Genomic DNA, 26,988 nt, shown 5'->3' on the forward strand with positions numbered 1-26,988 from the left:
AATCTCAACGCAAAGTTTCTCCTCCTCCTCATCCCCTCCCTTCATGACGTCCGTCCTTGGCCAGGTCTTGGTATCCTCGGTCGTACTAAAAGTGACCTGTAAAAGTCAATCGACTCAATCTCACGTGTTTGACCCCAACGGCAAGCTTCAGGTAATGTATGTCTCCTCTCTCCCTTATTTTCTCGAGCCAAGTCAAGTCAAGTCAAACCAAACCAAATCAATCTTCTCTCCTTACAAAATTCATCCTATTCGTGCGTCCATAAACCTCGGTCTTGATTGTCATTGACCTTCACCCCAAGGCTGGTGTTGCATTGACCTGTCGTCATCCCGCCGCCTCCTCCCTCATACTGTACCTATACCTATTCTCCTCCTCACGTCCAACCTTCGATACAATCTCCATCTTTCGTCTCCTCATTTCGTATCTTTCTATCTCAATTTCTCACCCTACCTTCGCTTGTCGCATCCTACGATACATCGTCAATGCGCTGTGATGCTTTTATAGTGATCCCTGGACCATCGCAGCTCCTCAGCAGTGGTACAGCTACCCCTGCTCATCGTTCGATTCTCGCGCGGTCGAACTACCACAGCATCAACTCCAACACTTTTTACTAATCAAAACCTATCATTTCCTCACTCTAATCGCGCCTCGTCTCTGTACTATCTTTGACGGCTAACTTAGGTGAGCCCCTCAGCCGTATTTGCGTCAAGTTGCGGGTTACTTATAATAACAGCGCATCAAACCTCACAATGTCGCCCAAGACACCATTCGCCATCACCTACAAGAAGCCTGGAACTGCACCTCCGGTTTTCCTTGCAGGTTCCTTCTCCGATCCACAATGGCAACTCCAAGAGATGGGATATACAACTGACCAAGATGGCGAGCACACATTCCAGTCTGAAGTTATGCTCGAACCTCAACAGGACTACCAATTCAAGCTTCGTATAGGCCATGACAATTGGTGGGTTCTGGCTGAGAACTATCCCACAGGTACGTCCAAGAGAGTTAGTGTCTCTCCCACTTTTCCTAATAAGATATCACAGCAACCGATGACTCCGGCAATGAGAACAATGTCGTACGCGTAGAGACACCGGCAGAAGAACACATTTCTCCGGCAGGCATTGATACACCGGCGATCAAGTTGAACCCAGCTACACAGACAAGTGGAGCACCTTTGGAAGCGAACAGTACCGATGAAACCAGTGAAGACACTAAAGCGCCTCTATTTGCACACGAGTCGCCAGGTGCCGATGCTGATGAAGACTTCGAAGGGGATACCGAAGAAAACAAGATACCCTTATTCGCGCACGAATCTATGGGTAACGATGCCAAGGATGACGGCCCAGAGGATTTTAAGGCGCCCCTCTTTGCTCATGAATCGCTTGCCGATGATTCTAAAGATGAATCCGAAGAAATGAAGATGCCGTTGTTTGCTCATGAGTGCTTGGGTGCTTATGATTTCGGAGAAGGCGCAGATCTCGACAATACTACAGTCACAAACAATAGCCCAGGACGGACTTCGAAAGTCAAAACGATGCGCGACAAGGCGGCCGAAGTCGACGTTAACGATCCGACCCTCGAAAGCTTTCCCTCCGACCGAGGTTCAATTTTCGGTGCCATACGCTCCATCCAAACCCATCTCGGAGAAGATCAGACTCACCTCGAGGACATCCCCTCGTCACCTCGTGTAATCTCGTCTCGAAGAACCAGCCTGGATTCTAGCGATGACTTGTGCTTGTCCCCTGCGTCTTTTAGTCCTACCATTACCAGGAGACGTGATAGCAGGCCTTCTCACAGTTTCGGTAGAACGCGCTCGGCAGTATCTCTAGGATCGATAGAAGAGGAGCCTAAACCTCCTACAAACAGACAACCGCAGGGCCCTCCTATTGTGTCTCTACCGAATCCCAACTCGAGAGACAAGGTTTTTGGGCAAAAGTCGCCCCCTAGCGAGGAGGACGAAGCTGTTGTCATGAAGACCTCTGAGGTAAAGCCCGTTGCAAAGACCAATGGCGAGTCACCATCTCAAATTGAAAGTCCTGTGGCCCAGAATACCCAGCACGAGAAAGCCCCCAGCGCCATTACAGCCGAACAGATCTCGAACGATGCGCAACCCGAAGCGGTCGATAGTCGAACCGATAATATCCCAGTCCTTCCCAAATCCGTGGATCATGAAGTGTCCGTTGCCTCTGAATCAGGGCCTGCCCGACTACTGCAAGACGCACAGTCTATACCGGATTCCAAGAGCGAGAAAACGATAAAAAAGAAAGCGGCATCAGAAGAATCGTCCCAACCCCCTCGTGGGAGCGTAGTACCTATGTAAGTGATAAAGAGACTGGTAATAGACACTGCTAACCGCAATGCACAGGATCATCACAACGGGAGCACTCGCAGTCGCTATCGGGATAGGGTGGTGGCAGGCTGCTAATCACTAGGAAGAATAGCCAGGTAATGTGGATGGAGTGTTCCTGGTTCTAAGTTGGCTTCGGGTAGATTATAATAAAGTATAGGTAGGGAGGGATAGGGCATCGAATGTACAGGGATCAAGGGCAACTGCATCAACCAGGGTATGGCAGAGGAGGAACCTACAAGGCCTAGGAGCGTCTAGGAAGCACATTTATTTTGTCGACACGAATACTTAGCTCATTGTATGAATTGATAATATTTCCTATCTACCTCGCATCTACTTGACAGTTGCGCATACAGTATTTCAATCCTCACTTTCACATGCATAGATCAGCCAACGTCAAAGGTGGGGCAACGGTACGTACCTATCATGATCGGCGCAAAAACTCCGACTGCCGATTTGACCAGAAAAAACCCAGCAAGAAGATTTGTTGCGACAACCCAATTGCTCCATACCTACCATTCATAACGACCTCTCGCCGTCATGCAGCGTGTCGCAACAAATTCGATATGCTCGTTCTGCATGTTCGCATCTAGGCCAACGATTACAGCTAGAGCATCATTACAACCATGTCTCAGCCAGCGCTTGGCCTCACAACACTTCAAGCCTCGCCCCTCACGTATGGTTCTATCGGATCGAGTTAGCCAAGCCCCTCCATCTCGTGATGACCGACAGAGACGCCGCGAGGCCCCAGGTCCATTTGGGGGAATGAATAGAAGAGTCGCCAATGTTGACCCTGCCCGAAGAGCTGGTCGACAACGCCCGCTAACAGGAAAGGATTCAAAAGGAACCAATACAAGGGAGAGGGACAACCGAAGAGGGGGAACACGAGATGGAGATGACCGAAAGGCGCTCAAAATGCAGCGTGCGCTGGCCACTGTTTCATACGGAAAGCGAATGATGACGAAGGATTCCATGACCGAGTACGAATCATTCGATAATTTCGACCTTATCCCAACTCTGCAAGTCGCTGTCAACGAAGAGCTCTTCAAGGGCATGACCGATATCAAGCCGACACCTGTACAAAAACTCGCAATTCCTGCTCTTTTGAACCAAAAGACTCCGGATGATCTCAAAAAGCCAACAGACGAGATGAGGTCATTCCTTCTGGCCGCCGAGACAGGATCTGGAAAGACATTGGCGTACCTTCTACCAGCCGTCGATGCTTTAAAAACGGCTGAGGCCGCGGACCCTGAGCTGAAGGCCTACCGTGAACGATGGGAGATCGAGAGGGAGCGACAATTAGCTGGCAACTCCAAAGGCAAGCCGTTCGATGAGCCACATCCTACAATGGCCCGCCCCAAGGTTGTTATCCTTGTGCCAACAGCAGAGCTTGCGCATCAGGTCACAAAGACATCGAAATCGTTGTCCCACGTTGCCAAGTTCAAAACAGAACTTCTTTCTTCAGACCTTAAGCCACAGCAGATTCAACGCAACTTATACGGACCTAGGGGAGTCGACATAATTGTATCTACACCTCATCTTCTTGCGTCCATCGCCGACTCGGATCCTAATATTCTGTCTCGCGTGACCCATCTGGTTGTCGACGAGGCCGATTCTTTGTTCGATCGAAGTTTTGCTCCAGTGACAACTAGCATCATTGAGCGAGCTATGCCATCCATGAAGCAGTTTGTATGCTGCTCTGCCACCATCCCCCGAAAGCTCAACAACTACCTGGCCACCAACTACCCCAAGATGACTCGAATTACCACTCCCAACCTGCACGCTATTCCTCGTCGTGTTCAATTAGGAGTCATTGATGTCTCAAGAGAACCTTACCGCAACAATAAGGACCTTGCCTGTGCAGAAGCAATTTACTCCATTGGTCGTGAAGCTTCCAACCATGAGGGTCCTGTCAAGGGCGAGGTCGATGTTCGCCGCATTATGGTCTTCGTCAACGAGCGTGAGAAGACTGAAGAGCTGGCGTCGTACCTCAGAGAAAAGGGAATCGATGCTGAGGCGCTCCACAGAGATACTCCTGAAAAGCGCCATGGCGAGGTTTTGGAGACATTCACATCACCAGACCCTCTCAGAATCCCAGCACCAACACTCAATGCTAAGAAGCGATCTCTACCCAACGTGAGAGTCCTGGTCGTCACAGATCTGGCTTCCAGAGGTATCGACACCCTTGCAGTGCGTCACGTCATTCTCTACCACGTGCCTCATACAACTATTGACTTCATCCACCGACTGGGTCGTGCTGGACGAATGGGTCGACGAGGCCGCGGCATCGTGCTCGTTGGCAACGATGACAGAAAGGATGTTGTTGCAGAGGTCAAGAACAGTATGTTCAAGGGACAAGCTCTGATTTAATTTCCGCATTCCAATTTACGCGCCATGTACGATAGGAAGAATTAACTGGATGGGTATGTACAATAACAGAGGCATGAGACTAGATAAAGTTTATTTCCATAGACGTGTCAAGACTTTTATGAATATCTCCATAGAGAAAATGTACAATCTTTTGAAAATCAGTGAATGAATTGAATTACCTAGTACTCATAAGATATCCAGAAGACGGTTAAGAGAACGCCCGGCTCTATCCGTGCTGATCCTGGTTTTATTAATGAATAGATGGAAGCTCCACGGGCCAAAGCTCAATATTTCTGGTGGGGTCATCCCACTACTAAGAGGTACGTACCCAATTATCGCGTCGCGTCTCTGGCGTGTTTCTCTTCCGCACAATATCATCATCATAGGTTATCCCCCGTCTGGTCACCTACAGCCAACACCAACCTCCTCGAGCCTCCCTAGAAACGACCTTTGCCAAAGTCGCAAAAGGTGACTTAGCATTTTTCTCTTCATAATCGCCCTTCCGCGAAGCCGAAAACCTGAATAGTCAATCGCAATGCCTCGAACCAGACGAGCGCGTGGTGCGCCCGCACAATCTGCAAGGACTCATGCACGATCGCCCTCACCCGATGCGCAAGATGCCAAAGATAGTCAACCTCCACAGCAAGCCAAGTCCCCCGAGAGAGGTCGCAGAAGAACAACACGATCTTCAGGTGCTCGCGTCAGCACTGCCAACGAACAAGATGTTCTTGCTGCGAACCGACGACGCGACGCGGCGCTTGACAAGCTAGGCAGAGAGGAGCCTACTTCCACAACCAGTCGTACTGCCGAAGATGCCGACTCTGGTAGCTCAGTTGAAGGTGGACGACGAACGGCAGCTACGCCAACACATCGGGGGGATACAACCGGGCTTGACTTGGCGGATAGTGTTTTTCTTGATCTCGACGAAAGCTTTGGACTCGGCGATGATAGTACGCACGTAGGACTTCGTTCAAACGACAATTCATCTCTCAACATGAGCACCTTGGGACGCCGATCGCGTCAGTCCAGTATCATTGGGCGAAACGATCCTCCCATCAGACCCAGCAGCCGCGGCGGCAACACACCCAGTATCAGCTCTACACTTCACTTTGGTGCTTTCAAGCGACGAGCTCGAGAACCAAGTATCCTAGGAACCGCGCGAAAGCCGCGACCAGAAGAAAATGCCGCGGGGCAGGAGCCAGAGTCGGAGAGCGAGGACGATTTCGCGCCCGAAGCTGAATCTACGCCTGTCAACAATCGACGAAGGACACAACCTGAGGCCGAGCTGGAAATAGAAGTTCCGGTCTCTCCAGATGTCACCACAGGATCAAAACATAGGAAAAGAAAGAGCGAGGATGCGCTTCCAAGCAGCGAACGGCCGGAGAAGATTTCACGGATTGAAAGAGAGGAGGATCAGGCATCTGATGAAGCGGGCCCTGCGCCCGAGATTATCGACTCGGATGGCGATAGCGACTCCTCGCTATCGGATCTTGGATCTCCCCTCGGCCCTTCGCCCGTCCTTCCTGAACGACCTGTTACACCAATCAACAACGATGAGCTCATGGCCCTACCGGCCAGTAGTGATTCAGAAGACGCGAATTGGCCTGATATCCATACCTTGGCCAAGAGACGGCGAAGACCCTCAGTCACAACTCCAGTCCGCGCCGATAACTTCTCCGACGTTTCTTCACCTCCATCCCTCACACACTCTCCTAATTTTGCTGAGGCGCAAAAGCCTCGAGGGCGAGCCACAACCCGGCGTCAACAGCCTCCGCCCAAAATAACGACTGCGGATTTAACAAGTCTGCTCCCAAAACGCCACTATAAGAAGCAGCGAGCTTCGGGACCGGAGAGTGACGAAGAGCACGATACATCTGGAATTGGCGAGGATGAGGACGAGCTTTCATATGTTGAGGGCCGAGGTGCACGTCGAAGACGAGGGGGGCGATCGACTAGTCGTGGAGGCGCAAAACGTCCAGGCTCGAGAGGCGGACGCACAGCGCAGGCTCTGAAGTCCAAACAAACTGGTTCTGGCAAGCAAGCAGCGCGCAATGCACAAACCTACTCACGTCGCTCGTCTGACAAAGAGAATGAGAAGGAAGGGGGCAGCGATGACGAGGATCAGCACGAGAATAGTCGCTTCCAGCCATTACCTGATGACACTTTTGAGGACGGAAGCGCTGAGAATGCAAGCACACCGTCTGCAGACGAGCTCAGACAGGCAGCCAAGAAGTTTAAAGAAGTCGATAGGTGGGAACTCGACTTTGAAGAGGTTACGCAGAGCTCTTCTCCACTCGCGCGATGAAAGCAAACCGAAGCACAAGAATGGGAATACCAAGCAAAGTGAACGAAAACGGACCGGGGTCAAGCAGGCGTTGGGCGGGTTAGGGATGATTGTAATCAAGCAAGGCTTCTGGAGTTACACACAAGGGACTACGGCATTTATGAAAGTCGGAATGATGTCTTTTTCGGACTTGTATTGCATTGCACTTGATCGGGCACGGATTTGAGGCAACGTATGGTTCGGACTGGGGCGATGTGCAGCATAAACTCTTTGATAGCTTTTTGATATCAGACAACGAGTTCCTTGCATCGGCGAGTTTACCCCCGCTCTCTGTATTGTAGAATCTGTACAATGAAAATCTGTCCTGAACTCCTGTAACTCCACATCTCACTTAAGCCCATCATTGTGCTGCGTACCAATTGTACTCTCATGCACCTAGCTTTACGGCCTCCGCTCGATGCTCGACCAACGGCAACAAGGGGGCCAGGATGTTGGGATCCCGAAGTGCGATAGTGATATCGTCGGGCAGTCTACCAGACATCTGCAGTTTCTAAGAATTAGTTAGCAATGGGACTTTCATCAGAGCGGGTTGTGCAGGTCCCAAGGTGGCTCACCCTCTTCACGTTCTCATAAGTCTCCTCTTGTGCCGAATATTCACGAATGACTTCATCAGTCTCAAAGTCAACGTAGACCCGAATGTCGCGTATCCGCAGGATAACATTATCGAGCCGCATAAATAGCCGGCACAGCAACAGCATACGCTTCTCGTGGACGCGAACCTTAGCGCTGAAGATGCTTATGCCATTGTCGTCCAACTCGCTCTCGTACAGCATAACCTCGTCGAAGAATAGGATTGGGTCACGACGCTTCAACAGCTCGATTGGAATCATGTTCTCCGTAGGCGCAAATTGTTTGGCAGAAGGGTCGACACTTCCAGTATACGTCGTTGAGTAACTCCAGTCGTAGGGCTTCACAACCTCCTTAATGCCCTGTGTTGTGCCTTCTCTAGTACTCTCCCAGTCTCGAGCGTATGCGACCTTGAGCATGTGGCGATCTGTCTTGTCGACGGCGTCGAGAGCGTCCGGGGTATTGAAGTTCAGGGACCAGCCTGAAGGTAGATGTTCAATTCCGACGATGTTTTCGCCAAAGATCATCTCGGGCATTGGGATGCCAATCTTTTCGGTGAGGGCATCGATGGTGCCGGCCTTGGAGATGGACAGCTTGCGTGTCGAAATGCGAAATCGGCCTTGATTATGTGTCGTCGTAGCCGAGGCAAGCGCCTGGGGCTTTGGGAACGGCTCGTTAGGGTCTGTGATGTGGTTTTGCTGCATCTTGAAGGTGGTAGGGAGCTTCGTTCTTCGGGGGATGCTGAAGATGCAAGTTGGAGAGCTTTAGTTGTGGTGAATAGTAGTAGGTACATGTATAATGAAGTGGTGGGGTGGTGGGGAGCTCCTGCTACTACCTGCACATGGATATAATGGACCCCACTATCCCGTACCTACTATTATCTCACCTAAGGGTCACTTATCAATCAGGGACATTGGTCCCTCCTAATCTCATGATAGACCAATCATGTTAAGTACACGGAACTATCAACTTGACATCGTTATATAGGTACGCTACCTAACTTCCAACCTACGTAGGTAAACTGGCAGACCCCCAATTCTGTGCTGAAACTAGAGACAAGTTGTAGGATCAAGATGTTATGAGCCAAACATCTATTCTAAAGATTACCTGCAAGTACCCGGCCTTCAGGACACCAAGATATATACATCTTAGCCCTGGATTGTTATATACACGTATGAGTTTCGGTCAGAAGTAAATCAAGGTCATCGAACAAACAACAGTCTCCAGACACCGTTCAGGACATTGTTAATATCTGCATGGTGTAGACCCTCCACGAACACTTATGCTGTCCAGACAGCTACAGTGAGAATGACTATCTGATCTGAAGCACTAATTCTGACTCGTATAAACTAATCCTAAGATCAGTAGCCACAAAAGCTTTTCAAAAGGAGTCGGGAGGCTGACTACAGCAGAAGACTTTATACTTCAGGCCCGGCTGTCGAAACAAGATTTCACTTTGGAGGATGCAACTGTCGCGCCCAGCAAGCAGTCATAAACACAATAGTTTAAGTTGTGCTTCATATAAACTCTACAAGCTCATATACTGGCATTTCCCCAAGATTTCCAGCTATAAATATGATAATATGACCTGACCTGACCTGACCTGATCTTGTTTACTCCTTCTACTACGTATCTATCTACCTAGGCACTCACACACCATGCCTCCGTCATATATCAATTTCTCGCCAGCCGCGGCTGAAGGTTCCGTTCCCACGATTCCGTCTGAACCAAGATCTAATGCGTGCGGGTGGATTCGGGAACTGAATAGAAGAAGAATAACAGAACACAGTATACGAATCATCAAGCGTAATTGTGCCTCTTACTTTGAGCGTACAGTCTCTGGGTCATTCCCGTCGTTAATACTGGCTGTTCAGATGCTAGACGAACATCCTTCTACAGGACATGATGAAGTCCAACAGGAATATCTCGCTTGGCGCATGATCTGGTACGCCTACAAGTTGAATCCGAGGGACGAACTCGAAAATGAGCTGGGTAATATTCGGTCCATCCCAGGTGTACTGGATGCTCTGAGGCCGCTGAACATGTGGGGGGACATCTTGAACGACCACATGCTCTTTTCCTTGGGCCACTATACGAAAGATGACCTGAATGAACTGTATGGTCTGGATCCAGAGGTACTCGAGTACTTGCTATCCCACTCCATTGATTGGGAGATGGAGATAGAATTCGTTGAAGGTTATACTGGCCTCATGTATGACCGCCTCAGCTGTGAATCCAATCGATTCCTGAGACGGCTTCTTGCAGTGGTCAACAACTCGGGCCTCGGCCTGGTCACTGCTGAACGCGAGCTCATCCAAGGTTCGGCCAATATGACGCCTTCGAGACTGCTGGAGTTTGGACGCAGGTTCAGATTGGATTTTGATCAATTCGGGAATTATCTCTGCTACAGATTCAGGATGGATGAGGGCGTGTATGTACCTCCCATGGAAGATGTATTCAATTGGTCTTAACTTTTCAAGAGATATGACATGACTCTCTATTTTAGTTACTCAATTTGGTACGCAACAGAAATACATACAATGTTCAGATATAACGAAAGTTTACTTAAGGTACAATATGATTGAGATACCAAACATGAATGTCAGATCGAGGTTGATTATCAAGAAGGCTGTATCCGTAGTCAAACAAGCAATTCAGCCCTGCAATGCATTTTTCTCCGCTTACTATAAAGGCTTTTTTGAACGGATTCCAACAAGAGTCCAGAGGCATTGATATAAATGAATCACATCTCACTTATACGTGACATGACTTTAAAGGTGGAGGAAGTGATAGTGAAAGTGAAAGTGGAGGTGGACCCTTTCATGTTCATTTTCATCCCCACCCACCAACTGATAAGCTTCTTATCAGTTCCCGCTCCATCAACTTTTTTTCCTTTGCGCAACTAGTCAAACACATCCAAACATCCACCTCCAACATTTCCAATCACCACTCCAAACCACAACCGACACAATGCGCCCCCTCACAGAAAAGGAGACTCAGACTCTCTTCGAGAAGCTCGCAAACTACACTGGCGGCTCTCTCAAGAACCTCATTGCGCCTCTCGACGACTCTCCCAATGCTGATCGCTATGTCTTCCGCCTCGTTCGCGATCGTGTCTTTTACGTCCGTCTTTCCATCGCCAACCTAGCTACTTCTATAGCGCGCGAGAAGCTTCTGTCTCTGGGAACCTGTCTTGGTATGCTATAGCCTTCAAATGCGATTTCTCAAGCATCTTATCTAATCACCAAATTTCTGTAGGCAAGTTCACCAAGTCGGGCAAGTTCCGTCTGCACGTCACAGCCCTCCCCATCATCGCCGAGCACGCCCGTTACAAGATCTGGGTCAAGGAGAACGGTACCATGCCCTTCCTCTACGGCAGCAACGTCGTCAAGGCCCATGTTGGCCGCTGGTCCGAGGACTGCCCTGAGCACCAGGGAGTCGTGGTATACAGCATGAACGACACCCCACTCGGATTCGGTGTCACAGCCCGCAGCACCGCTGAGGCGCGAAGACTGGACCCTACTGGTATCACCTGCTTCAGGCAGGCTGATTGTGGAGAGTACCTCCGTGACGAAGACAACCTGTTTGCGACCGGTTAGAGTGGAAAGTGGTTTTACTTCGTCTGGCGTTGGGGTTTATTTTTATCATTCTTTGGCGTTGAGAGTGAAGGGAAAAAGAAACTTGCGATCAAGTCAAATCATGCTTGGATTAGTTGGTGGATTGGTAGATATAATCATCGTCTTCATCAAAGCGCTGTATATGTTGAAATGTATTCGCTTGCCCCATTTTGTCCATTTTCCTCGTCCGTCTTTGTGCTTCTACTCCATCACGGCCGAAATGATCTCCTGAGCAGGACTCACCGGTCTACTGCCTTTTCCAAAGAAACCAACATGCTGTCGGTGAGCGACGTACTCACTATCGGCATAACCAAGAATCTTCTCAATCTCCACGCTCTGTTTTCCCTTGATCCGCGCGATCTCAGCAGCGGCATAGTTGACCAGAGCTCGGCCGACTTCCTCAGGGGTACCCTCCCACATCTTACCATCTGGTCCAGGAGTGGATCGTCGCTTGACTGTCACGAGCCGCACCACTTCCTGCTGAGCAAAGTTACCCTCAACATCAACGACGCCGACAGGGAGCAGGCCAGCCTTGCCAACAAGTGCCTTATAGGCTCCTGAGTCAATGTAGAGGGTGCCATGCGGATAGGGGGTGTGAAGCAGCCAGAAATGACGGTCCCGGATGGGGTTGTTGGCAGGGACGAATCGGGTATGTAGTGGTGGCCAGGGGGCACCATTGCCATTAGAGGCTGAGAGTGACAGAGCTGACGCTGACCTTGTCAAGCCTTCAGCGCGCTCATCGGGACTGGGAGGGGTGGTCCCTCGTTGTATTGATTGGAGGTACTGGACAATGTTGAGCACGTTTCCTGGGTTAGACGACCTCGTAATCACGGTGGTAACACCTGCAGAAACGCCCAGTCTGGCAGCAACAATCTTGGTACTCATGCCTCCAGTTCCAAGCGATGAGCCAGCGCTCGAAACTTTAGATAGTCAGTGGCAAGAAAATATACGTGATAAAGACATGATTCTTACCATCAGCTTGGAGGGCCGCAATGTCCTCAACCACTTCGATGGGTTTGGCATCCGGGTTGCTTCGAGGGTTCTTGTCGTACAGGCAGTCAACATCTGTCATCAGGAACAACATGTCTGCATGAATCATGGCGGCAGTGATGGCAGAGAGAGTATCGTTGTCGCCAAACTTGATCTCGGAAACAGCGAGAGTGTCATTCTCGTTGACAATGGGAATGACACCCTGCTCCAGGAGTGCATGGAAGGTGTTCTGAGCATTGAAATATCTAGTCCGCTACAATGTTTTAGTTTGTAATCGCAAACAGTAAATGAGAAAGGACAGCATACGTCTGCAATATCGTTTCGAGTAAGGAGGATCTGAGCAATTGGCTGTCTAAGATGGGTAAACAGACTATCCCATAGACTCATCAATCGACATTGGCCTATCGCGGCGAGTGCCTGAGGGTTGTTGTTAGTTGAATCGTTTAATTGATTGTTTGGAAAAGAGACCAAGTCGAACCTGTAGCTGTGCGAGATGCTTAGGTCGCTTTTCTACATCCATACGCCGGAGTCCAACGCCGATGGCTCCCGATGAAACAATAACCACTCGGTGGCCATCCTTGCGGAGCTTCACAGCCGTGTCAACGATGAGAGTAAGAATTGGAAGAAGCGGCTCATGAGTCTTTTCATCGACAATTGAGCTCGTTCCTGAGAAGAAAACGGAATGTTAGTGGGAGATGAGTCAAGCTTGGTGTTGAGGTTGAGGGTGATGCTCACCAAGCTTGATAACGATGGTCAAGGACTTTGTCCCGTTCCCTCTCATGACTGCGAGATTTTAAAAAAAGACAAACAAGTCAGTTAAATGCCGCTTTAACCGTATGAAACAAATGCCTGTGGTAAAGACTGGCGCTCTCACATGACAATGTGTGCTCTACAGACAGAGGTAGAGCGACATATATATCATATATGGACAGATTCAGTAGGACAGGCTAGGCTGGCTCTCTTTACACGGCGCAATTCAAAGACAATGAATGAAGCAAAGAACAGAAAAATCAGGAAAATGCTTACACTGAAAGATGCCTTCACTCGTCATTTTCATACGCCCTTGTCGCTTTCTGAGTGTGGAACCGAGGATGGGATGTATAGAGCTGGGCGCAGGTTGATCCTGGGTAAACGTTGCTCGGTGGTTAAGGTGATTGGATCTGTGCCCTTTACGCCCTTGTAGAATCCCTCCCCGTATCCCCCAGACTCCGAAGTCGCAAAATAGGTTGGCAAAAGTTGTTGATTGGTCAACTTTTCCGAGTCACTGCCGGGCCCGTTTTCCGTTCTGGACGTCATCTTCACCGCCTTTGACTAGAACGGGCCCTGGCAGAATTTGTGTTCAAGCTGACTGAGACTAAGACCCTGGCAAGAAGGTCAAAAGAGATCCAGTCGTCGATAATTCACATCCCGAATCCCGCTACCAGCACCAATACCCTCGCCGACGGCTTCGCCGAAGAGTCATCATCCACAGCCCTTTCGCCATGTCATCTGATCAAACAAATGCTCCCAGCGCCACAGCAGCCGCACCGAATCAACCATCAAGAGGAGTTCAGAATAACCCTGCAGTGACCGGATTCTCACCAGAAGTTTCAAAATGGATGAACTACTTCAAGATGATATCGGGCCAAATGACACCTGAGGGCAAATTCCACTACCGAGAATGGGTGCACACTGTTGAGGAAGAGAAGGACATCAAGCGCTGCGAAGAGTTTCGCGACTGGCTCTTCACATACTCCCCCACTGTGCGCTTCATGTCAGAAAAGATCCGCGACCTCAATGGACGAATAGACTCTTCCAACGTTTACTGCCGCCGCTGCCCCTCATATCTCAATGCTGATGGCACCGTTTTGCGACAATCTGGCGGCTTCAGCCCCGAGCATGGTATCCTGATATGCGCCAACGAAATCCAGAGCCGAAAACATCTCGAAGATACGCTAGCGCATGAGATGGTGCATGCTTGGGATATGCTCCGATGGAAGAATGTGGACTTTGTGGGTAAACCAGGAGACCTCAAGCACGCCGCATGTACAGAGGTGAGTTGTGTTGATGCATGTCCAACAAAAGAAAAGCCCGAATACTGACTGACTGGATTCGAAAGATCCGAGCTTCAATGCTCAGTGGTGAATGCAGATGGACTAAGGAAGCCTTCACCAGAGGCAACTGGAAATTGACACAACAATTCCAAAATTGCGTCCGCAGGCGAGCCATCGATTCCATCGTCGGCAGAACTGCGTGCAAGGACGACCTTGAGGCAACAAAAGCCGTCAATTCAGTATGGGATTCATGCTTCGCAGATACCCGACCATTCGATGAGGTTTATAGGTAACGTGGTAGTATTCTACCTGGAAACTGTGTACGATATACGAGCATGGCTAGAGGCGCTCTCAATGGAACATAATAACCTCTCCATCGGATACGCCAATACTATCAATGATACCCCTTTAAGATGCTGATGCAATTCTTCGATTCGTAACAATTCTGAGATGATGCCATAAAAGGAGACCCTATACGCCAACTGATGCAAACGGTCAGGTTCCGCTTTTCAATATTACAAATTAACCAATCGCCAGTAAACGCCATCCAATCCCTATCCGTTCGTCCATATTGTTGGGGTGTTCATTAAATCGTTATTGGCCCTTTTCGCGGTTAGAGGCGCGCTCGCCCTTGACGCAGTGTTTGATGATCCAAGGGTGTTGTTGGATCTGCTCAAGAGGAATTCGCTTCTCAGGGTCCAGCACAAGCAGCTTCGGTTTGTTAGCACGATCGTACAGGTATGGGGTATAATGGAAAGACGTACCTTCTTGATGAGATCCGTAGCTTCAGGGCTGACCCATGTAGGGATAGACATATCAGCACGAGCGATCCTTCGTTGGGTCATTACTGGCGTATCCTCGAAGGGCGCCTCACCCACGAGGAACTCATACGTCAGGACACCCAAACTCCATAGGTCAACCTTCTCGTTGTAGAAGTTATCAGAGGTGCCGGGCTTGATCATCTCAGGGGGAAGGTAGTCAAGAGTTCCGCACATGGTCTTCCTTCGATTGTTGGGGGCGTGCACACTCCATCCGAAATCCGAGATCTTGATCTCACCGTGGATGCCAACCAAGATGTTCTCGGGCTTGATGTCTCGGTGAATAACATGCTTTCGGTGCAGGTATCGCAAAGCTGAGGCCATCTGGGCGATGTACTGGGCAGCCTTCCACTCAGGGAATCGGCTCTCTTTTCGGAGATGCTTGTACAGCTCACCCTTGCCAGCGAATTCCAGAATCAAAAACACTCGCTTGCTATCGTGGAAGTGGCCATACAGTTGAAGGATGTTGGGATGTCTCAGGTTACTCTGAATTTCGATCTCTCGGCGAACCTGCTTCTCGACTCGTCCGGCCTGCAGTTCGTTCTTGTGAAGGACCTTGAGGGCACAGATGAAGCCTGTTGTTCTTTCTCGAGCAAGGTAGACTCGTCCAAACTTGCCCTTACCCAGAGGGCGGCCGATTTCGAACATGCCTAGGTGGAACTGCTTGGGGACGCTCATTTGTTCCGGTAGGGTGACTGATTTTCGCTCCTCGGAAGCCTCATCTGATGTTCTTGAAGAAGATGGAAGGGCTTTTCTTGTGGGAGAGGGGGGAGGAGCAGGGTTGACTTTTCGTTGAGCAGCCTGGGATGGCAGCATTACGGCGGCGTTGGCATTACTGCTTTGTGACTGAAGGGCGACCTTGAAGAGGTTGGGACGGGTTGCGCCATGAGTTGATGTCGAAGAGATAGTCTACATCTATCAGCAAACAATACGACACCACGATGTGACGGTAAACTCACCTTGCTCTTGCTGTAGAGCTTGGAGCCGTCGCCAATGGGATCGTTTTCGTCGTTGACGGACATGCGCTCGAAGCGCGCCTCAATGGTGCGGGTAGCCATAATTAAGAGGAGGTGTGAGATGGGCTGTTGATGTTAGTGAAAGACGGACAAAGAATTGAAGAAAGACGATGAACGGAGCCTTTTTGAACAGTTGCAGTTCTATAAGGTCGGTCGCTTAAGCTGGGGTCATCCTACCTAAACAAAGCAGTTGCTAGGCAACGGGCCGCACTAGCAATTGGCAGATCGCCTGAGACGAAGGCGGCAAAGACAGGTTTTTGGCGATCGACCCACTGAACGACCATCACTAAATAAAGAAATACATAGACTTAGTAGGTAGCTGAGAATAATGCAGAACATTCATAAATTAGATTAGATGAAATATTGTACAGCCGTTTGAGTATTGTCAAGGAAGCTGGCAATGTGTACAAGTTTCTGTTCATATAGTAGGCACCTGATTAGACAGATAACACCAGATCTTAGATGTAAGGCACTGTAGTTCTAACACTCATCTCAAGACATCAACCAAAGAACCACTGTATAGGAACAGACACAGTCGCTCAAGCCTAGCTGATATGGAACTGACATGCTTTGTTGAGCGCATTGGTGACAATCTTTGGAGTACATTGGTTGATTGATTCATGCCATCAAGCATTTGGTCAGTTCATCTTCAAATGATATGGGCACAGCATCATGAACAAGGGTACTGTTTTCCTCTAGGGTAAGCCTGCTCACTTTGATTATCTAGGTAGCCAGTAGGCCGTACAAAATAGTTCGCAGACAAAACGAGTCCAAGCTCTACCATACAAGATACTCTTAACCAAACGTACCCTCCTTGTATGGATGTATCGAGACAGCTTTATTGTACGAGCTGTCTTGTCTTCCGATCCACTTGCCACCCCTGTAGGAGGTAAACAGAGGGGGAAAACTTCCCGATTTCAGTAGGTTGGTGGTAATAAGTGGCTATGGCGGGGATGAAGAAAAAAAACTACCCATCATATCAGTCATATCTTCCTTGGAAAACTGCAAATCCAACACAACTGCCTCTCCTTCGGGTAATCGACCTGAACCACCACCTCGAGTCATCGAATCAGCGCTCAGCAGACAGTAAAGAAACACCCAAAAAATACCCCCACCATCCACAGTCTTCCATCTCAGACAGCCCAAACCTAAAGGTACCTCTAGGTAGGACCCATACCTATAGCCCAGACGTCCACTACAAGTCTTGTGCTTGTGCTGTGACTCACGCCCTCTTGCTTCACTTTTATTGCACCCCTACGAACTTTTCAAATCAGGGTGGATGAAGCCAATTCGTCTCCTCTCACTATCTCCAACGACACTGCCAGCAACAGTTCCAACAAACCTCTCAGCAGCGTCGTCCTTGTCGAGGCAACTTAGTGTTTCCCGCTTTAGTTCCAGGTCCCGGTTAACGGCCTGCGTAAAACCACCCCGCACTCGCACATTTGCGACCTCACGACCCCTCAACGCCTTTAAACTGCAAAAGTCGCAGAAGCACTCCAAAGACACAATGACTTCCAGCGCGACAACCCTCAAGGGCCAGCCCCTTGACAAGGCTGTTCTCGAATCTATCCTCCGACGACGCATGTTCTATACCCCCTCCTTCGAGATCTACGGCGGTGTTGGTGGTCTGTTCGACTATGGCCCTCCCGGTTGTGCACTTCAAGCGGCCGTCATTGAGCAATGGAGAAAACACTTCATCCTCGAGGAGGACATGCTCGAGGTTGACTGCACTGTCCTGACTCCCCACGAGGTTCTCAAGACCAGTGGTCACGTCGACAAGTTTGCCGACTGGATGTGCAAGGATCCCAAGAACGGCGAGATTCTCCGAGCTGACCATTTCGTCGAGGCCATTCTTGAGGCACGTCTGAACGGCGACAAGGAGGCCCGTGGCCAGAAGATTGAGGAGAAGGAGGAGGATCCTAAGAAGAAGAAGAAGAAGGCCAAGACTGAGGCAGTCAAGCTCGACGATGCCGTCGTCAAGGAGTACGAGGAGGTCCTTGCCAGAATCGACAACTACGGCGGCCCTGAGCTCGGCGAGCTTATCAAGAAGTACGATCTCAGAAACCCTGCTACTGGTGTCCAGCCTGCGGAGCCTGTTTCCTTCAATCTCATGTTCCAGACCTCTATCGGCCCCAGCAGCAACTACCCTGGTTACCTTCGTCCCGAGACTGCCCAGGGCCAGTTCCTGAACTTCGCCAAGCTTCTCGAGTTCAACCAGTCCCAGATGCCCTTCGCCTCTGCCTCTATCGGTAAGTCATACCGTAACGAGATCTCCCCTCGCGCCGGTCTGCTGCGAGTCCGTGAGTTCCTTATGGCCGAGATCGAGCACTTCGTCGACCCTGAGGGCGGCAAGAAGCACCACCGATTCCACGAGGTTGAGGATGTTGAGCTCGTCCTTCTCGACCGTGATACCCAACTGTCTGGTAAGACTGAAACCAGAACTGTCAAGATTGGCCAGGCTGTTAAAGAAGGTCTCGTGGACAACGAGACTCTGGGTTACTTCATCGCCCGTATTCACCAGTTCTTGCAGAAGATTGGTATCGACATGACCAAGCTGCGTTTCCGTCAGCACATGGCCAACGAGATGGCCCACTACGCTTGTGATTGCTGGGACGCTGAGCTTTTCACCAGCTCTGGCTGGATCGAGTGTGTTGGTTGTGCCGACCGAAGTGCCTACGATTTGAGCGTGCACGCCAAGAAGACCGGTGCTCCCCTGGTTGTGCGTGAGCAGCGTGAGACTCCTCTTGTCATTGAGGAGTGGCAGATCGATATCGAGAGGAAGAAGTTTGGTCCTCAGTTCAAGAAGGATGCCAAGACTGTCGAGGCTGCTCTCCTGGCCACATCACAGGAGCAGCGAGAGAAGCTTGCCAAGGAGCTGAGCGACAGCGGCAGCATCACCCTCGAGGTTGCTGGCGTTGCCGACGGCAAGGTCCAGATCAACAAGGACTCTATTGCCATCGAGTTCCGCAAGAGAGTTGAGAACACCCGCGAGTTTGTGCCCAATGTCATTGAGCCCTCGTTCGGTATTGGCCGCATCCTCTATTCTCTGATGGAGCACAGCTTCTGGACTCGTGGTACTGAGGGTGGTGATGAGGCTCGTGGAGTAAGAAATCATCCCTTCAACATGCTTTATGATCAAACACTAACATTCTCAAGGTCCTGTCTTTCCCTCCCACTGTGGCTCCCACCAAGGTTCTCCTTGTTCCCCTCTCTTCTAACCCTCAGTTCAAGCCTCTGCTCAAGCAGCTTTCGCAGCGTCTTCGTAGTGCTGGTATCTCTAGCCGTGTCGATGATTCGTCTGCCAGTATTGGCAAGCGATACAGCCGAAACGACGAGCTTGGTACTCCTCTTGGCATCACGATTGACTTCCAGACCGCGCAGGATGGCACTGTTACTCTGCGAGACCGTGATAGCACCAACCAGGTCCGAGCTGAGCAGGAGAAGATTATTGATGCCATCAAATCACTTGTGGATGGCAGCAAGACCTGGGCCCAGGTTGAGAACGAGCTACCCAAGTTTGAGGGTCAGGAGGTTGAGGTTGCTGCACGATAAAGCACTAAAAGAAAAGGGGGATAAAATTAGCACATACGTAAAGAAAATGTAATTTATTAGATGTCATTCTAGCACTATTGTTCGACAAAACAATGGGCATCTAGGCGGGAGTTAGGATTTGTCCGGTTGAGTCTACGGATACCAGACAATGCTTAAAAATACATAGGCTGCCTAGGCAATGGAAGAGTCTCTACTTGTCGGACGTTTCTCGCTTTCTTCTTCTTTACAATGTCACGTATTCGCACCAAGATTCTTTACCAATGTTTGCTTTGGCTTTTCTGTTTTATTGTTAATTACTGTATCATACATTAAGGTAAGCGTAGATCTCCACACGGATAGTGCGCCGATTGGTTCATAGCATATTATCTTTTCTGCCGTCTCCTGAATCTCACTCAGTAGCGTGCCATTGACCCAGAGCTCGGACGTGAAACAAGGTTCTTCAAGATCTGCAGGTTTCTGTAGCAAAGACGGAAAATTCAAATTGACAGGATCACATGTTCCCACGAATGCTGATCGTGAGGAATTGAGGATCAAGAGGATTGTATGATGACTGTCTCGAGGACTGATGGCTGGTATTCTACCGCGTAGTACAAGACAGGCTTTCGCAGACGATCTGTAGACTTGACTCCCTTTAGTTGTGAGAAAAACAGAATATGCACCTAGACATTATATTGGAGCTGGTAAGATTAGGTTGCGGTTGCCGATTCTGTTGTCGAGGTGAAGAGTTACTTATCTCCAGTTTAACGGCGAAGTTGACATGGTTCTGCTATGCGAAGGGGTCTTTACTGGAGACTCTACTCCAACGTATGTACTATAGTAGAACCCCCTCAGAGGAAACGCTACGTAATAGAAGCCTCTGTGTCCTGTGTCCTGTTTCTGTTGTTTCCGTTCGATTGCTGACAGTGACATTGGTGCAGACAACAACCCATCCAAATTCAGGTGAGATTGATCCATGAGATGTCGTCTGGTATGGCACGTATGAGTCTAGGCTCTTGAGCTGCGGCGGCTATTTTACGCCATCGGTAGCGGAAACCTTGTAGGGCCTCTGCCATTCAGGATGTGCCTCCTTGGCGTTGGTGAAAATCGTCATGAAACTTATGCCGCTGATAAATGTTGGGCGGTTTTGCGAAGGTGCAAGAAAAGAAGTCTAGTTCCTTATAAGCTACTGTGGGAGATAGAACGAGAGAAATTGTCCCTGAAGTGAAAGGCCGGTCCTGCTATTTTGTCTGATGCTCTACAGTTTTCTCTGTATATATATGACATAGTTAGCTGATAGTAACACGGATACACTAAATCGAAACACCATGGTCGCTAGATATGGAATGGTGGTGCGTGGCGATGTGCTTGAAACGCAACAGACTGAGTAACCGTTTAAGGCTAAACCGCTAATGCATCACAGGAACGTAAAATATTGAAAGCATTGCAACAAGAGCAAGGACATTGTAGTACATATATCATGAGCTGAGTGTACAGACGTCGTGACAGCAGACAGCCCCTGCTTCTGCATTAGATCGAACTGACTCTCCTGAAAATCGAGATTATCAACAGGAGACACAGCAGACAGATGGACCTTACCCTGACCGGCTGGCAAACGGGCCGGGCCATGATAGACTGGACGGGAGGGCAGTGACTGGCCTGAAGGAAACTCTTCACGGCTGGGTGCTGCTCATATGATCAGCGCAAACAAGGTGGGGGCACTATTTTGGTATGGACGCTTGGAAAGACATTCGCAGTTGAAGCTAATATGAGCTGGACTCGTCTAACTGTACGCTACTATCACTGCTTCGTCTCACTATTTGGTGAGTTTCCGGAGATAATAATAATAATAGGATGATGATTGCAATTCTTTCGTATAATGCCTAATAACTGCAGGTCTCAATAACCAAGGAAAGTCCCGTCCACTCCCGTCGGGCATGCACGTTATTAAAGGTATCCCCAGGTTGGTAATGGTTGGTCAATTATCCATCCCACTTCGCCCAACGGACCAATGCAAGTAATTGAACCCCTGGGCTCTCACATCAAACAACCATCAAATGCATAGGTGGGCAATTCAATCCAGGGGTCAATCTCCACTGAAGTTTTGCTGGCATTCTACCTGAAAATACGGATATCCATTTGCATTGTTTCCAATCCAGGATCGGAGCTCTGGGAGCCCAACTAGGCTACCTACAGCATTAGCCACAGGCCAGCCACTGACCATAGGTTGCCGCCCAGTTCGTGTCTATACCCAAGCTACAGCGCATCACTGCGGGCAGGCGCAAGCCCGACTGCCACTGGAACTTCCCCGCCCCTCCTAGTCTGACACTTTTGCGGCGGGAGAATACCTCAGCGCTGGGGAACTAGGGGTCATTATTGCTCCTTCTCCACCTTTCTGCTCCTCCTTCTCCTTCGCATTCTCTGGCCCAAACTTGGAAGGCCATCCGCACCCTGAACCTGCCCTTTCATTCTTGTTCAGTGTTTAGGTGTTGCAGGTACTTGCTTCTTCCTCCTTCAACAACCAGCCTCTATAGCCTTGGTTCTACGGATTCTGGTTTACTATCACGAGCTGCAAGTAGAGTTGCACGCACGCTTCGTCGCCGCCTTTACTGAGGAGCCTTCTTTGTGCTGCAGCTACAGGCGCCATCCGTCATCCCAGCGCCAACGCCAGCACCAGCGCCAGCACCTCCACTCCAAATCTCACCCCCGTGCTTGCTTGTCACTGGGAAGCTATATACCTAGTACCTACCTACATACCTCGCCCTTTCTGATTCTGACCGCTGCTCCAACCCGATTTCTGAATACATGATCTCTTTCTTCGGTCGCTGAGAAGGCCTTATTTTGCGCCCAGGATCAGTTTTTCTTTGATCTTTGTACGAGTGCCCTTCAACATCATCCATAGCAGACCGCCCAGAGTCCTTGCAGAGTGCTCCTGAGTCGGTCGCCTCTCAGAACAGCCCACCGCTCGCCGTCAAACCGGAAAGCCAGCAATCGTACGGCCCGCCATTAACAGCTTGCACATTCTTTTTGCAGACGGGCTTATCTTTTCTAGTCACCATCAAATAATACTTGCTGCTTCCTGCAGTCAACGTAATTCAAGATGGCTCAAAACAGGTGCGTTACTTCTCCTATTCTTGCGAATGAGGCATTGTTTCGGCACTGTGGCGGGGTGAAGAAGACGACTCTTCTGTATTCTGGCGATGCTTGCATATGCTTTCTGGTATTAGAAGGCGGTCGTCCGACAGATTGAAAGATTCTCGTTGTCGTTTCTCTACATTCTGAGACTACCCATACCCAAGGGCCGTCGCCAGTTCTCCCGAAAAGAGTTAATCGGTGCCAACAACTCACAACAAGGCTCAAACAAACGTGTTCGCTGGATAGATAACTAACAGCTTGCAGTATGTACAACTCAGGGCAGTTCATGAACCCGGGCCCTGCGCCTCGGCCTCCCACAGATCGACCGCGTTTGAACCTAACGCCCAATGCCAACCTTCCAGGAAGCATGGCCAACATGGCTATTTCCCCCATTCGCAGTACTGCAACCTCGACGTACACCGGTTCCACCATTTCCCTTCCGATCGCCCGCCAACAGTCCAACAACACCGACGGTCTAGGCGGAGTAGCTGTTAAGAAGGAGGGCTGGGCGTCAGTCAAGGAGAGCAAAAACTTCATTCAACCTTGGAAGCAAAAATACCTAATCCTCCGCAAAGAGTCGCTCGATTTTCACAAGACCGAAGGCGGCAAAGTCTCTTATACCCTTTACCTCAGAGATGTAGTTAACGTCGGACGAGTCGAAGCCGCCGGTACCATCTTCGAAATCAAGCGCAAACCAGATGGTTCGTCTAACAGCCCGGGCGACGACGACGGTCAGACCAAGACCCTCCAGATCAAGGTAAAGAGTGACGATGACCTGTACGAGTGGATTGACTTCATCTATGGTGCTTGTCCAGGTATGGGCGGTGTCAGCAATCCTACTAACTTTTCCCACGCTGTACATGTTGGTTTCGATCCAAAGACTGGAGAATTTGTCGGTTTGCCGCCAGAGTGGTCGAAGCTCCTTAACTCGTCAGCAATTACCAAGGAGGATTATGAGCGCAATCCTCAGGCTGTCTTCGAGGTCCTGGACTTCTACACTGATCTCGCCAAACGAGCTGAAAACCCCAACCAGTACCCCAGTTTGACACCAACTCCTCCGGCTCAGAACCAAGGCAACAAACAGCTTGGGTATGGCAGCGGCAATTCTGTGGCACCTCCTCGACCTGCGCCCCCAGCTCCTTCTCAGCGCCCAGGTTACAACCCTTCTCCTGTCCAACCCAATCCCAATGCTCCGCGCCGCCCCGCCCGACCTGACGAGCGCCCTGCCCAGCAGGACCAACAGCAACAATACCAGCAGCGCCAGCAGATGCAGCAGATGGCTCCCAACTACATGTCTCAGGATGCTTTGAGAGAAGAGCAGCGTAAGAAGCAGCTGGAGGCCCAGAGACAACGAGAGCGAGAGATCGAGGAGCAGAACCGACGTGATCTGGAGGCGTACAATGCTTCTCTTCCTAAGACCAAGGTTCCCCTTGCTCAGCAGGAGATTGGCGGTGGTTACAGCTCGTCTTCTCAGTCCGACCGCTTCAACCCCTCGCGAGCAGCCCCTCCCGCGCCAAAGCCTTCGCAACAGCAAAGCAACCTACGGGCACAGCGTCCTGCTCCTTCACCCCCAAACACAACATCCCAGCGACCACCTTTGTCTTCTCAACCTAGTTCTAGCTCTCTGAGAGACCCCACACAGGCACAGCGAACCCCCAGGGCCGACAATGGTGCCACTAGTCATGCAAATGCACCTCGTTACGCCAATGGAAACCAGTCGCCGCAGACTCGACAGCCACAGCAACAGGCCCAGGCTTCGCGACTGCCAGCTCCTGTAAAGCCACTTAATGTTGCTCCAAAGCCTAGTCAGCCACAGCAGCAAGCAGACGGCGTTAAGGCCGCCGAGGCTGCTCTCACTGCCAAGCCTTCACCCTCAGAGCGTAAGCAGGATGTTAGGATGTCCACTATGTCCGAGAGTGAGGTCATGGCCAAGCTTAAGGAAGCTGTCTCTAAGGACGACCCCAACATTTCCTATTCAAAGCAGAAGAAGATTGGACAGGGTGCATCTGGATCAGTCTACGTCGCCAAGATTAAGGAGACAGCTCAGGGCATTGCCCGCGATATTCTGCGTGCCCAGGGCCCCCGAGCCCAGGTTGCCATCAAACAAATGGATCTCGCACATCAACCTAGAAAGGAGCTTATTGTGAATGAGATCATGGTTATGAAGGACAGCCGGCACCGCAATATTGTCAACTTCCTCGATGCTTTCTTGCGCAACAACAACGCGGAGCTATGGGTCGTTATGGAGTTCATGGAGGGTGGTGCTCTCACTGATGTGATTGACAACAACCCTTCGATCTCGGAAGAGCAGATTTCAACTATCTGTCACGAGGTAGGTCTGGTATCACCGTTCACCTATGATTGAAGCTAATCTTCTTTTCAGACTTGCAGCGGACTGCAGCACTTGCATTCGCAAAATATTATTCACCGTGATATTAAGAGTGACAATGTCCTACTGGACGCTCGCGGAAACGTCAAAATTAGTAAGTCAATCAACTTGAAAGCCATCCTGTGTCTGATTCTAACTATCTGCAGCTGATTTTGGCTTCTGCGCGAAGCTTACAGAGACAAAGTCCAAGCGAGCCACCATGGTGGGAACCCCCTATTGGATGGCCCCCGAGGTTGTCAAGCAGAAGGAATACGGCCCCAAAGTCGATATCTGGTCTTTGGGTATCATGGCTATTGAAATGATAGAGTCTGAGCCTCCATACCTCAACGAGGAGCCTCTCAAGGCTCTTTACCTCATCGCGACTAATGGAACGCCTCGACTCAAGAAGCCTGAGAAGCTCAGCAAAGAACTCAAGGCGTTCTTGTCCGTCTGCCTGTGCGTCGACGTCAAGAGTCGCGCCTCAGCCGATGAGCTGCTGGCTCATGATTTCTTGCGTCACGGTTGCCCACTTAACAGTTTGGCCGATCTGCTGGCATTCAAGAAGCATGCCAAATAAAGTGAGGAGCATGGATGAATATTTGAGGAGCATGCGCTCATGTTGCAGTTTGGCATTTTGAATGAGGTTTGAAAGCAAGGTGGCACATATATCCCTCTGATGATGTTTTTCCCTCTTGGCGTTTACGGGCGAAAGATCTTTGACACCTCTCGCACTTGGCAGAGATGTTGTTCTACGTTTGGTGACTCTTGACCTATTTGGCGGCGGCAACTGGCCCAAGAAATGTCATTACGCGGTACCGATGATGATGAAATGCCATGAAAGGTCGGACAAATACCCAGTGTACTAGGAGTCGCGTGATAGATGTTACGGACTCTTTGGCACTTTTGAGCAGGCTGGGCGGGACAACATAGTCCGGGTATAGAGCAATAGTGACATTTTGAGCGCATTTGGGAACTATCTGTCGCAGGAGGGTCACTATGAAAGAGCGTAATAAAAGACAATCAATATAAGCAAATAAGAATCGGGGCGCCTGAAAGGCAACCTGAATTTCTGTTGCGACATGCAATATTAGAAAGAGCGGAATCCATGATGCTTGTACTTGCAATGCGTTTTGAGCATATAAGTTACTATTAAAACCACAATGCCAGGAATAGAACATGGACACTGCTGGGCCTGGCCATAAGCCGGGGTTTGCGGGCCGCTATCTGAAACAGGGCCAAGCGAGGAAAACCCAATGCCGAATTCCATTGGAGGATGTCGTCAAAACTCGGCTGAGCGGTCAATCGATGAAGGGGAAGGGGAGGGGAGAGAGTAAGAGCTGCGTTTCGAGATGCTCATGACAACCCCTGAGCTATCAACCGAGATGCTCATGCGGGTGCATGGGCATATGTACGGGTAGGGGGCATGAGAGTCAGGGAAGAATAGGGCTTGTTTCATCCGGAGACTAACAGATCCTCCATTGAGGAAGTACGGGTTATGATTGGTTCTGCTGTTGAGAAGGGGCTCGAAAGAGGTGCAGAGTGTCATCAGTACAACCAATGAGAGTTCGCTTTTGCAGAAGCATGAAAGTGAAAGAGAATTGACTTGAGGTCATCAAGAAGGGGGCTATAGGGGGAATGAATGTGAGGATGGATGCGAAGAATGATGTTGAAAAAGCAAGGCTGATTAGGACGATAGTTTCCCACGAATTAGATTTCAGTTTTGCCCGTTGCTCTGTCACGGATCGTTTCGTTTTAACGGCTCCTATGGAATCGAGTCTTGATGCCAAGTTGGTTTACAGGGAACTCTTAGAGTATGAGCAACCGATGGCTAGCAATATATCAGCTGTAGTTGGCCTC

General features: G+C 50.0%; 9 protein-coding genes across 9 annotated transcripts; 6 read left to right on the top strand and 3 right to left on the bottom strand.

Annotated features, from left to right (window-relative positions):
• Positions 1 to 747: 747 nt before the first annotated feature.
• Positions 748 to 7,020, top strand: B0J16DRAFT_354827 (uncharacterized protein; the record flags this gene model as incomplete). The annotated part of the gene is made up of 9 exons (XM_046129393.1): positions 748 to 988; positions 1,042 to 2,314; positions 2,440 to 2,443; positions 2,892 to 2,926; positions 2,957 to 3,041; positions 3,078 to 4,034; positions 4,065 to 4,686; positions 4,984 to 5,035; positions 5,298 to 7,020. The coding sequence occupies 9 exons, from the start codon at positions 748 to 750 to the stop codon at positions 7,018 to 7,020; spliced, it is 4,992 nt and encodes a 1,663-aa protein (XP_045984708.1).
• Positions 7,021 to 7,223: 203 nt separating this feature from the next.
• B0J16DRAFT_101589 (TIP41-like family-domain-containing protein) lies at positions 7,224 to 8,430 on the bottom strand. The gene is made up of 2 exons (XM_046121280.1): positions 7,614 to 8,430; positions 7,224 to 7,549 (listed from the first exon to the last, which is right to left on the bottom strand). Exons 1-2 carry the CDS (start codon positions 8,328 to 8,330, stop codon positions 7,427 to 7,429), a joined length of 840 nt encoding a protein of 279 aa, XP_045984709.1. The 5' UTR covers positions 8,331 to 8,430; the 3' UTR covers positions 7,224 to 7,426.
• An 854-nt stretch (positions 8,431 to 9,284) lies between these two features.
• B0J16DRAFT_413220 (uncharacterized protein) lies at positions 9,285 to 10,097 on the top strand (the record flags this gene model as incomplete). The annotated part of the gene is made up of 1 exon (XM_046133364.1): positions 9,285 to 10,097. One exon carries the CDS (start codon positions 9,285 to 9,287, stop codon positions 10,095 to 10,097), a length of 813 nt encoding a protein of 270 aa, XP_045984710.1.
• A 379-nt stretch (positions 10,098 to 10,476) lies between these two features.
• B0J16DRAFT_101600 (uncharacterized protein) lies at positions 10,477 to 11,335 on the top strand. Its single transcript, XM_046121281.1, has 2 exons — positions 10,477 to 10,822; positions 10,885 to 11,335. The coding sequence occupies exons 1-2, from the start codon at positions 10,597 to 10,599 to the stop codon at positions 11,223 to 11,225; spliced, it is 567 nt and encodes a 188-aa protein (XP_045984711.1). The 5' UTR covers positions 10,477 to 10,596; the 3' UTR covers positions 11,226 to 11,335.
• On the bottom strand, positions 11,317 to 13,459 carry B0J16DRAFT_338055 (Aspartate/glutamate/uridylate kinase). The gene is made up of 5 exons (XM_046127416.1): positions 12,969 to 13,459; positions 12,712 to 12,899; positions 12,540 to 12,650; positions 12,216 to 12,486; positions 11,317 to 12,163 (listed from the first exon to the last, which is right to left on the bottom strand). The coding sequence occupies exons 1-5, from the start codon at positions 13,012 to 13,014 to the stop codon at positions 11,445 to 11,447; spliced, it is 1,335 nt and encodes a 444-aa protein (XP_045984712.1). The 5' UTR covers positions 13,015 to 13,459; the 3' UTR covers positions 11,317 to 11,444.
• Positions 13,460 to 13,554: 95 nt separating this feature from the next.
• On the top strand, positions 13,555 to 14,690 carry B0J16DRAFT_101640 (peptidase M76 family-domain-containing protein). Its single transcript, XM_046121282.1, has 2 exons — positions 13,555 to 14,266; positions 14,332 to 14,690. Exons 1-2 carry the CDS (start codon positions 13,715 to 13,717, stop codon positions 14,557 to 14,559), a joined length of 780 nt encoding a protein of 259 aa, XP_045984713.1. The 5' UTR covers positions 13,555 to 13,714; the 3' UTR covers positions 14,560 to 14,690.
• Positions 14,691 to 14,860: 170 nt separating this feature from the next.
• On the bottom strand, positions 14,861 to 16,142 carry B0J16DRAFT_382671 (kinase-like domain-containing protein; the record flags this gene model as incomplete). Its single annotated transcript, XM_046131258.1, has 3 exons — positions 14,861 to 14,977; positions 15,031 to 15,993; positions 16,044 to 16,142. 3 exons carry the CDS (start codon positions 16,140 to 16,142, stop codon positions 14,861 to 14,863), a joined length of 1,179 nt encoding a protein of 392 aa, XP_045984714.1.
• A 1,465-nt stretch (positions 16,143 to 17,607) lies between these two features.
• Positions 17,608 to 19,652, top strand: B0J16DRAFT_318449 (uncharacterized protein; the record flags this gene model as incomplete). Its single annotated transcript, XM_046125447.1, has 2 exons — positions 17,608 to 19,203; positions 19,257 to 19,652. 2 exons carry the CDS (start codon positions 17,608 to 17,610, stop codon positions 19,650 to 19,652), a joined length of 1,992 nt encoding a protein of 663 aa, XP_045984715.1.
• Positions 19,653 to 23,028: 3,376 nt separating this feature from the next.
• B0J16DRAFT_318450 (kinase-like domain-containing protein) lies at positions 23,029 to 25,708 on the top strand (the record flags this gene model as incomplete). The annotated part of the gene is made up of 3 exons (XM_046125448.1): positions 23,029 to 25,095; positions 25,147 to 25,246; positions 25,299 to 25,708. 3 exons carry the CDS (start codon positions 23,029 to 23,031, stop codon positions 25,706 to 25,708), a joined length of 2,577 nt encoding a protein of 858 aa, XP_045984716.1.
• Positions 25,709 to 26,988: the final 1,280 nt, after the last annotated feature.

Source organism: Fusarium flagelliforme (assembly GCF_020744385.1).
Source record: "Fusarium flagelliforme strain FIESC 12 MPI-CAGE-AA-0113 chromosome Unknown B0J16scaffold_3, whole genome shotgun sequence".
Taxonomy (NCBI): Eukaryota; Fungi; Ascomycota; class Sordariomycetes; order Hypocreales; family Nectriaceae; genus Fusarium; species Fusarium flagelliforme.